Source organism: Scophthalmus maximus, chromosome 3 (assembly GCF_022379125.1).
Source record: "Scophthalmus maximus strain ysfricsl-2021 chromosome 3, ASM2237912v1, whole genome shotgun sequence".
In the NCBI taxonomy this organism is placed as follows: domain Eukaryota; kingdom Metazoa; phylum Chordata; class Actinopteri; order Pleuronectiformes; family Scophthalmidae; genus Scophthalmus; species Scophthalmus maximus.
Window position 1 is genome coordinate 15,826,498 of NC_061517.1, and position 10,986 is coordinate 15,837,483.

General features: G+C 42.4%; 2 protein-coding genes across 11 annotated transcripts in view; one reads left to right on the forward strand and one right to left on the reverse strand.

The window, feature by feature from the left end:
* Positions 1-7,822, forward strand: part of prdm16 (PR domain containing 16) — a 170,245-nt gene extending 162,423 nt beyond the window's left edge. For 8 of the 9 annotated variants that reach the window (XM_035646461.2, XM_047331058.1, XM_047331060.1 and 5 more), the window contains one exon: positions 3,036-7,822. In XM_035646461.2, the coding sequence (XP_035502354.1) occupies positions 3,036-3,333 (298 nt within the window). In that variant the 3' untranslated portion in view covers positions 3,334-7,822. The remainder of the gene's footprint in view (positions 1-3,035) is intronic. The other variant, XM_047331061.1, reaches the window with a different exon arrangement.
* The window catches only part of wrap73 (WD repeat containing, antisense to TP73), a 29,890-nt gene continuing 21,366 nt past the window's right edge, over positions 2,463-10,986 (reverse strand). The window contains exons 14-19 of one of the 2 annotated variants that reach the window (XM_035646470.2): positions 9,550-9,744; positions 9,344-9,397; positions 9,109-9,159; positions 8,944-9,022; positions 8,682-8,806; positions 2,463-4,528 (exon numbers count right to left, since the gene is read on the reverse strand). In XM_035646470.2, coding sequence (XP_035502363.1) covers positions 9,723-9,744 — 22 coding nt within the window. In that variant the 3' untranslated portion in view covers positions 2,463-4,528; positions 8,682-8,806; positions 8,944-9,022; ... (1 more) ...; positions 9,344-9,397; positions 9,550-9,722. Of the gene's footprint in view, positions 8,584-8,681; positions 8,807-8,943; positions 9,023-9,108; positions 9,160-9,343; positions 9,398-9,549; positions 9,745-10,986 lie in introns of both variants that reach the window. The other variant, XM_035646471.2, reaches the window with a different exon arrangement.

Consider the following 10,986-nt stretch of genomic DNA (forward strand, 5'->3'; position numbering starts at 1 on the left):
GGACTGAAGCAATAGTGACCAACCTCAGAGCTTTGTCCCAGTTACATATTACGTACTAACAGCAGCCCCAGTTGATTAGTTTATACATTAAAATACAGGTCATTCATGTGCTAATTACACTTGCCAAAAAATAAATAAAACCCTTTTTTCTTTTGAATGTAATACTTTTTTCTTTCTAAGATCTTTCTGCTGCTTTTTTGCCACCATCCACAATTTATCTGAACTTTTGTTCTTCTCATTTTCTTTTGTTCATCGCATTGTTGGACATAAGTGTGTTTTTTGAACAGAATTTTCTTCTTCTCCCATTTTGAACACACACTACATAAGGTAAAGTTGTGTGTAGAGCGTAATACTCCGGCGTGAGTCCAATATCAACAATGATGTTTGACACAATTCAGACATACTTTATCAGCGCTGTCTTTGTTGAGAGCTGCAATCAATACCTGCCGACTGCCGCTGTAGTTGATCAATCCTTCTGCTCATCAGTAGCTGGCAGGAGTGGTCCCCCTGTGTACGTTTTTTTGCGATCTAAAAACCATAACTTTCTTTCAACGTGTTGAAAATGTTTGGTCTACAGCCACAGGTCAGTGTGGTCAGTAAATGAAAAGGTCAGCCTGCTGCTTTAAAGCCCTGAAAAGCTTCAGAGGTTTCAGGAGAGGCGAAGGCATCGTCAAAGAAAAGAAGGATGAAATGTTTTTTTCTCTTTCAGGCAGTGGTTTGCCCTCTTTCCTTGACTCCACACACTCTTCATTTTTCTTTCATTCATGATGTGAATTCCTTTCTGGTCGTCTCACTTTCTGTCGGCCTCTTCCTCCATCATCCCCCCTCCCTCTTGTCAACACACATTATGGCCGGCAGACCCAGTGGCAATTTAGCCCCTCTGCCATCTGGGATCAATACAGAGTCTCATCCACAACAAACTGGCCTGACATTTTAATATCTGTAATTCAGCCCAAGTGTTATGCTTTCTGTCCTCCCACCAGACAGCCCACTGTTTATTCTCCCTCTGAGTGACTGAAGTCAAACGCCGAACACAAACACACATTCATGGACGAGTATCTGTAATCGCTCTTAACCGCCTTCACAATGTAGTTGCTCCTCCTTGAGGACCCCCTATTTCAACATCATAGCCAGTCAAAATAAAAAGTCCCTGGTAGCTCTAGTTCTCACATGAAAACTTTGTCTGACTAGTTTCCAAACAGCTTCGTAGAAGCTGAGGTGGCACCGCTCAGCTGAGGGTGGGAATTTTGAAGCAAAAGAGTCGGGGGTTTAGATGTACATGGATATTTCCAGCGTTGCAGTGTTGATACGTGGGGTCTGTCCCCTCTGGACCACAATCCAGGTCATAATTAGGGCTGGAACCAGGATCCAGGCCGTGGCCTGGCCTCTATGGTTTGGATGAATCTGAAGTTGGAGCTTGTTGCTCGTCTGGGACAGGGCTTCGGCGGCTGGCAGTTTGGACCCTGAGGGGGATTCGGGTCGAGGCATTTATCTAGGAGATCCACTGATGATGGAGCTCTTCCCCCTTTCACTGGCTACACCCGTACTCCTAGCCCGCTAACACAAACACCCGACTGACGTGTTTAGACTAAATGACAGAACCCAGGGCCCCCTATGTCAGAGCTACGCTTCTGTCTCTGTACACAGGCATGGACTTTTTCCCCGCCAACCAGGTCTGCAATTTGATTATGGTGATATTTAATCTAGATTGAAAGAGGAGAACTCCTACCCCCCCCAAAAAAAGTCCCCCTACTGGCTTTTACCCACCCACTGTGTGTGACCCAATCCTGTCCCTGTGCACCCCTTCCCAGAGGTAATCCTGTCTGATTTGATAAATGTCCACTGTGTGGCAAAAAATGGAAGGGGTAAATTTGCCGTCCCAGAGGAAATGATATCATGAGCCATGACATCGTGGTCTGGGGGTGATGGAGGGGGAGTCGGGGTGCAGGCTGGAAAATGTACAGATGGCAGGTCATAATGGCGGCGCGCTGATAGCCTGTTTGCAGATCAGCCATCGTCTTCCCCTCAGTCACACAAAGTATGTTCCACCATTACGGAGCGCGGTGGAACCAGTCTGCAGCGGGCCATCTCCTGCTCCGCTCCCCAGGAGCCGACCAATTAATCATGTGCGTGGCCATTTGAAAAGCGCTCCGCGAAACACTGTCAGCACCCGTGTCGTTTGGGCAGACACTGTAGTTGAGCTGTGCATGCTGTCAACAGATTATTTATGTTTCCCTCTCTGCCCACGATGCGTCATGTCTTTAGCTTCTCAGGAAACCCAGCTCCGGACCGGACACAGAGCTCAGAGAACAAGTCGAATCAAGTTCTTCTCACTTTTCACTCGGTGTTGGTGAACAACGAAAAGAGCGCGATTTAATCATGCAAATAAGGTCGGGGGACTGATGACGGCATATATGTGACAATACAGTAGAACCAGAGATGATAAAATCCTGACTGCAGTACCTGGGATTCAGCTTTATAGTTTATTTTCTCTTAGGCCCCTTTGACAAAGTAGACTTCTCATAACCAATTCTTCTAAAAGCTAAACAAACTTTGTTTTTTTTTTTAATTTTTCAACTTTTTCTCACAAATTTTTTTTTCCAACTGTGAAAACACGCTGAAAAAAAAATGACCTCACCTGCCAGAGCCAGCAGGAAAGACTTTGCTAAAAAAATACATTTCTATCCGAAAGAAAGAAATGACAGCAATATCACAATATACATGCATGTACATTCAGAAAAAAAACATGAATGCTGTTAGTCCTATTTAGAGCGGGTGCTGGTGCACTCCAGCCTCTACGGGCCAAATGGAGAATTACATCAACAACAATGACCTGTTTTCACAGATAAAAATCCTGGCAATTCTTTTTTTTTTCTCTTCCATCCTTTTGTAACAATGTCTGAGATTTTTGACAAGAAACATGCAGAACTACAGACTGGACAAACTGAAATGTCACTAATACAGCAGGGGGCAGTGGTTTCTGAAGCACTCACCAACATCACGAACACATATCGTCCATTCTGATCCCTCTGTAGGTCAGATCCGGCTGAGGAGGAGCGTCCACCAAGCCACAGCTTGTCCAACTCCAAGCTTGGGCTCCAGGGGCTGGAGGAAGAGGAAGAGGAAGTGGAGGGCGACGACGAGGAGGAGGAGGAAGGCAGCCTGACAGAGAAGTCTCACGACGAGGCGCCCGAGTCCCCGTCCCCCGTCACAGCAGGAGTGTATGAAGAGGAGGAGGAAGAGGAAGAGACGGAGACGGCTCCACTGGCTATGAGCTATGAACACACTCGCAGGTATTCAACTCCTTCTGACACAAACTTTTATTCGAACTAACGGCCAAACGAAACGAGATGTCACACTGTAGTGAGGAAGAGAGACAACATGGGTTGGACATGTAGATCCCCTTCACAGATTCCCAATATAACTGTTAATTTTAGGTAATTGCTAACGTTAGGTCAGCTTCTTTTCCTATTCCTCTCGCCTTTTTTCTTCTCCTCCTTTATTAACCACACCTCTCCCTTTTCTCTTCACTTTTTTCCCTTTACCTTCCTTCATTTCCCTTGCCCTCTGCATTGCATTAACTCTCCATCTATCCCATCTCTACATCTATCTTTCCATCCACCTATCGGCCACATTGCCACGTGACCGCCACCCATCAATCCCTCGGTGCCCAGGTGTATAGAGGAGGAGGGCTCTCTCTTGGACCTGGAGGGTCTGCCCAGCTTTCCCAAGAGCCTGGACGGGTTACGTAAAGCAGCCAGCGACGAGCAACCCTTTGACGTGAAAGACATATTTAACACTTCACTAGAGTCGGAGGCATTGAAAGAGACATTGTACAGGCAGGCTAAAACCCAGGTATGTGACTGGATCTTGGAGGTCAACTAAAAGGGAGGGACAGGAGAGACGTGTGCCGAGAAGGTCGTGAGGCACAAAATGTAAATACAGAGATGAGGGATTCGATTCCGGTGCTTAATAGGAGAAACATTTGGTAATCCAGTGCATGAAACTGTCGGTGGAAAGCACCTTGTCTTGCCCGCTCCTGTCTTTCCTCTCTCTCGACCTCCAAACCTCTTCCCTGTAAACTGCTCTTATCTTTTCTAAGATCCTCAGTTTGACCAGTCTAATTTAAAAACATCTTTACAATGCAAAGTGTCAAGATATAATGAGAGGATTGCGGGTGACTGCAACTTGGAACGTGGCAACATGCTACAGAAAATCTTTGAGATGACGGCCAGAGCTGCAGAAAATAGACCCGAGTTGTAATAAGTCCAAAGTGTCCAGAAATGTCTTGACAGGTCACAGGATACGAGTGAAGAGATGTCACCGAAAGTGATGTTTGAATACATCGAGCGCTGCCGTTTTCTCTGTGCTAAAAGTCACCCCGTCTTCTCACGCAGGCTTATGCAATGATGCTGTCCCTCTCGGAGAACAACCCTTTGCACGCGCCCTCCCAGAACTCTCTGGACGCTTGGCTGAGCATGGGAGGTGGACCGTCCGAGACGAGCAGCTTTCACCCGCTCAACCACATCTAGACGAGAGAGAGAAGAGAGAGAGAGAGAGAAGAGGTGGGAGTGGGAGGAACATAAGTTTCGTAAAATGGACAGAAACTATAGTGACTGAGTGGACGTGAGTAGTGAGAGGACGTGGAGGCCCGGAGAAGTAAGTGTGTGTGTGTGTGTGTGTGTGTGTGTGTGTGTGTGTGTGTGTGTGTGTGTGTGTGTGTGTGTGTGTGTGTGTGTGTGTGTGTGTGTGTGTGTGTGTGTGTGTGTGTGTGTGTGTGTGTGTGTGTGTGTGTGTGGAAAAAGAGGGGGTTGAGATTGTCCCTAGGTGAGGTGGTCTCACAAGACTCTGTCAAAGAGAAAGCACTGCTAAGCTCCTGTTGATGTGAAGGACATGATGAATGCTTCTCAACAGCATTGAAACTCTGACCTCTGACCTGATCCTCCCCAAGTCCACGAGGCTCACTCCAGCACCACAGAGACCCCGCGCAAGGCTCTCGCAAAGACACTTAACGACTAGTATGTCTCTAAAGTCTGTGCACACGGCCTACTACAAGCACTGCAGCATCAGCACTGCATCAGCACTGCATGTCCACAGGGTGGCGGCGTTTCACCGGGAGCGTAGTGGGCGCGTGCACTATTGTCTCCGGGTTTTCCCCCACCGATCATGGGCGACTCATTTACTGATCTCGTTTCAATTGTACGTGCAAAAATCACCAATGGCACCACACTAAATGTTACTTGAGGAAATGACAGTTCCAGCAGACTGTCTTGATTATTTTTTTTTGATTTTTGAATGATTAAATGGAGAATGATGTTCAATGTTCAAATGTGCACAGCAACTGGTGATTTTAATGAGCTATCTGGGACACTGGCCATTGTAATTGGTTACCCAATTTGATCATGCTGAAAATGGATTTAAATCACACTCAAAAAAAAAGAAGTAATTGAGTGAGTCTCTCTCTGCTTGTTTATTTCATCGTCATTTGTTAATTTTATTTACTTAACTTTCCTCTTAGACACCACAGTATTGTTTCTTTGTAGGCACCACAGTGCTAAATTGTTAATATAATTATTTTTAGAGAAGGACCAAAATTGTATGATATTGTCATATGATGTACAAAATAACCTAGATGTTCATAGCAAGAGTGGTATGTGCCAAATAACCCATAGAAAATGTTTTGTTCTCTGACAATCATTTCACGTCCAAGGGGCTTTCATTTGCTGTCATAGTTGTTGTTTTTTTTTCTTATTACGCTCTTATATATTTGATTTCAGAAGTGTGTGTATGTATTTATTTCTGGTTGTTTTGTCATGACTGGAGGAGTGAAAATGAAGGCAAGTCATTTAATCCCTCTTTTCTTGTTGCTGAAGGAATGAGCGCCTATCAGACCATGGGAGAGATTCGGAATCTCTGGGTTTGATGCGTTAGTGTGCCAAAATAGAAAGAACCCACAAAATTAACTGTTTATTTATAGTGAAAGATAGCTGTAGTCAATTTTAGATCCTAATTGGCATTGTAACGTCCTGCAGTGTTTGTTTTTTCTTCTTTCAGTTAAACCATTTTAGCCCCGAATGTGTCTTGTTCAAATTGGTTACAGTCTCGACTGGGGCAGACTTAGACAACTTTCACTCTGGATGTCATGAATGAAAGACGTTGTCACACTTTTGAATCCGACTTGTGTTTATCATGTCGAGCGCCCTCTGTTTTTACATTTGATAGATTAAGTGTATCCAACAAATAATGTTTTGAAAAATCACATGTCCTATAGTACATGGTCCAAAAGTCACATCTGTATGAACATCTGGAGAGAGAGAGTAGACTAAACCTCAGATATTGTAGTATTAAAATGATATTTCTGCTGGTCAGTCCCAACAACATTTAAAACAAATTGTTCCATTGAGTCTAGATGGGGAAAACAGGAACTTGATCATGAGTTTAACTTTGCAGTATATTCCCTGTACATTCTGAGATCATACTAAAAAAGTCATTCCATGTGGTCCACAAGGTAACTGTACCATGGAGGTCATGGGTCATTTACTGTAGATAACTGTAGATAGCTGCAGGGGGTTGAGTATTGTTGGTCATTGTTGCCTTGGCCCTTCCTGCATCCTGGGACTTTGAGAACTTGGCCTGATGCTGTATTTGTCAAACTAGCACTTAAACCACGTGGGTCCAAGCCATTAACTGATCAGGCTTATGTCTCTGGAGCTTAGAACACGGATCAATTTTCAGACTAGTTTCACTTTCATTAGAAGAGCAACTTGTGCTCAACATGGAGAATGAGAAAAATCTGAAACGGAAGCACTGTAATATTTCTTCACGACAGCAGGTGGTAGTGTGATGCTAGGACTGCTGCATCATCTCATTTTTCTATATGACAGGAGTCTTTCTTTTTTAAATAATTCTACTGAATGAGATGTCATTCATGGTAAACACATTGTTTTCCAACTTGTGGTTATAAAATGTAAAGACTTGGGTCGCTAAGTTTTTAGGTTGACTAGATGTAATAATTCATGTCATGGACTACTGTAATAAGCACGCGCTGTGTAACGCAAAGGAATTGAAGGCATTGAAGTATTCCATTTTGCCAACTTCAGAAAGTATTCTGGCAGATGGTCGCTGAAATATATTTCAGCATAATAGAACATGGTTGCTGTTTCCCCCCCACTGTTACAGTAAAAGTAAAAAAAAATATACATATTGTTTCTTTTTGACTGTATAGTATTCTAAAGAATGAAAAACAATGGTGCATTTGTCTGAAGAGAAAAAAAATCATTGAAAAATATGGGTTTAAATGGATGGTGCTTGTTTTGTTTGAATCTGGGTTGTATATCGCCTCTGTTATGTTTATTGAAAACAAACAAAAAAAAGATATTGTGCATGACGTGTTTAGCAGTCATAATGATGTCCATTTGTGAAATGTGTATCAAATCAAAAAACAAGAAAAAAAAAGGAAAGAAAAAAATAAATCCGTAGATGCACTTATTGTACATGTGGTTAGGTTAGTAGGTTTGACTTCAAGTTCTTGACTGCCTTACAGATGTTTGGGCAGGCGGCTCTGAAAGACATAGTAAAGACTTGTGGGAGAAGACATAATGAAAAACAAATAAAGGATTGTAGAATAATATTGAACAATTCTGAAAATTTCAGTTCTTTTGATGCTTGTGATTATTGAAGATGTACTTTAGAGAAATTTCATTGAAAAGATGACTGATGATAATTCTGTAGAATAGCAATGTATACCAAATGTAATCTTTCCAATGCTATGAAGAATTTATACATGAAATTGATATGCAATAAAACCTGTGTGCTTTTTAAATGAGAAGTCCACTGTGTATTCATGAACTGTAAGTCCATGAGAATGATCAGTGGACTGGACGTGGTCCCGCTGCACCCCCTCCCATCGCCCCCTCCCGTCCGGCAAACAGCTAGTGTCCTCACATGTCCTGTGAAGTCATGGAGACACAACTGTACGTGTCTTTCGTGAGGATCAGTTTGGGTTTCTGACCTTACAGAGTGAGTATACATTTTGGGATTTGGGTAAGTGAGGCCTTTTTGTCCGGTCCTCACAACTTGAGTCTTAACCCAACTTAAGGGTTAAGACTGTTAGGTTAAGGGTTTGGCGTTTAGGTGAGATGTTTAAGGTAAGGGGCTCATGTCAGTTTCAGGGGTCACATTTGTACAGGAGGGTTAAAGTGACTACAAATCTATTTTGACACAAATATCTACAGTAGTGGAGATATTAGGGGCTAAGGAGCAACATATTTACCTCTGGAGTTGGTCAGCAGAGACTTAAAACTGTGCTAAATGCAAACAAAATATTAGACTTGCATTCATCACTTGGATAGAAACACAATGAATGAATGATAATGCTGCTCTGTAACTTCTGAATAGGCAATTACGTGATGAGAATTGCATTCTCAACTTGTTTCCACTGACCCACATGTGCCCAAATAACTCCGGATAGAGAGATAACTGGTTAGGGTTGGGGTAAAGTTGGGGTCAGGTAAGGCCACACAAGACACGACTGGTTAGAGTAGAAATAAGGGAAGGCTCCTGTCACTGGGGCAATAAAAAAACCTGAGGGGAAAGTGAAGAATTGTCTGTTGCAACATCTGTCAACCAGGTCAAAATGAATCAAAATCTAAATCATTATTTAAGTTTGTAGATTTGATTACCTGTGTGTGGGTTGTAGGCGTTTCCAAAAAACAATGTCAGAAAACCAGAGGAATGAATGTATTAAATGGTCCGAGGAGTCCACCGCCTGAAGCCAACAGAGAGGCTGAGAAGGCAACCCGTTTGACTGAAAGAGACACATGAACAATTAGATAATAATAATAATAATAATGTTTTATAAAGTGCTTTTAAATTTAAAGTGTCTGATGTTACAGAAATGTGTTTGTTGTTATAATGAGCTTTTTTTTTCTAAAATTCACACACCTTCTGTCTCTCTCCTCAGAACCTCCACCTGCTTTTCTGTCACGTTTGTCCTGCCTTTAATGGTTGTCACTTCTCCTGCCTGTGATGAAATTCAGTTAATCCAAGAATGGGCGGTGAGAAATTACACATTTAAAAATATTTCATCATAACTTTATATCTATGTACCTTGGACCTGTTGCTTCAACTTGTCCAGCTGAGTCTTTTGCAAATCCAGTTCTAGAAGAAAAAAGGAGAAGTTGGGAAGTTAAATGGGACATAGCCTTGTCAAACATTTCTGTCATTTGTGCATGAACTGCTCTGATATATATAAATAAAATATTTTAAATAATTTACATCATACTGCCTATTTTTTTTTGTAAATATATGAAGTACATCTGACTGTTCATGTATATCTATGTACCTAGGACCTGTTGCTTCTTTTGCAAATCCAGTTCTCTCAGCTTTGCTGCTTGTGCTAGAAGAAAAATAGAAGAAGTTAAATGATAGGACATAGTCCTGTCAAACATTTCTGTCCTTTGTGTATGAACTGCTCTGACATGTTAGTATAAAATCTTCTGTAACAATGCTGTGATTCCCATTCTCCCCCTGACTGATATTCTACTGTACCTTCATTCTCTTGCTGTAAGTGCCTCAGCTCCACCCTCTGTTCAGCCAACATGGTGCTCATCTCTCGCAGCACAGCAGGGATGTCTTGTGGGCAGGCTGGTTTGTGAGAAGAGACATCTGCAGTTTCCCCTGCCCGGTATTCAGTTTGTTCCCCGAGAGGAATAATTTCATTGTCAGACTCTGTTTGAAGCTGAGCTGTGGAGAGGGAGCAGATCAGCAGCAACAGGGGGAAAAAACATTGTCACTTCCATCTTTAGACAGGTTGTGTACACAGCATGCAGTTCAGCTTTAGTTTCTAGTTTCTGTATTGATCCCATCCTTAAATAGTGTCTTATCCTGATCAATCATTACCAGAAGTTGTTTATCAGAAAAACGTGAAGGTGATCCATCTCATAATACTTAGTACTTGTAGTGTGTCATCTGGAAAACAAGACTGAAATCACAGCACATTAAAGGAAACAATCTACCTGTGTGTTGGATGTGGCGTCAAATCCTTGAATAATTAGTTTATCAAAATCATACCAATGTATATTGTTATCTATTCTCGATGTTGTGCAGGCCTAGGAGATCTCACTGTGTAATTCTAAGATTTGCAAATACATTTTGAAAACTGCAATGCAGATTATTAGAGGCAAAAGACAACTCTTTGCCCCCTAGCGGTTCCAGGTGGTATTATTATTTTAGAAGGTGGATTGTAGCGACTTGTTGGACTGTTCTGACTTTGCAATGTAGCTGTGGGCGTATTCCGGCCTCGAGCGAAGCGCTTTTATGTCATCATGGAGTGTAACCAATAAATCCAGTTTAATTTGTTTGGGTTGGATGAGTCTTGCTGTGGAGTATCCATTTTGCACCAGGTCTGCTAAATCCTCCAGAAAGGTTGTGTTCTGGCTATTTTGACGGGCTGAGATGTGAGTTATGTTTGTATTGGCAAAAAGTATGCGCAAAATAAAATCAGAGCAGCCGACGATTTGTTTCACTCAGTGTCTCATCTCCCGGCTACATTCCTGAGAAAGTTGTCAACACCACTTTGGAGATAACGGAGAAGATAGAAGCAGCGTTAGCATCAAGGCTGACTCAACACCAGCAGCCTGGCTACTGTCCCAAGAATAAAACAACAGTAAAAATCCCAATTTGAACAAATAACCCAGACTAAAACGTCCAGTGGTATTAATAAGTAGGCTGCTTGTGTTACTTACTGATCTAGTAGAAAGAAGACAAACTGCGAGGCGTTCTTGAAGCTTCTCATGACAGTCAGATATGGTGACCTACATCAGGTTTTTAATTGGCTGAGATAAAGACTTGCGAGAAACGACGAGTAATAAATCGCATTTTCTCTTTTCTTTCTTCCTCAATAAACCAATTGAAGTCTGGTCTTTGAAGAGCAACAAAACAATGACAGAAAAAAGATTTACTGGCAGGCTGATGCAGTTACGCGAG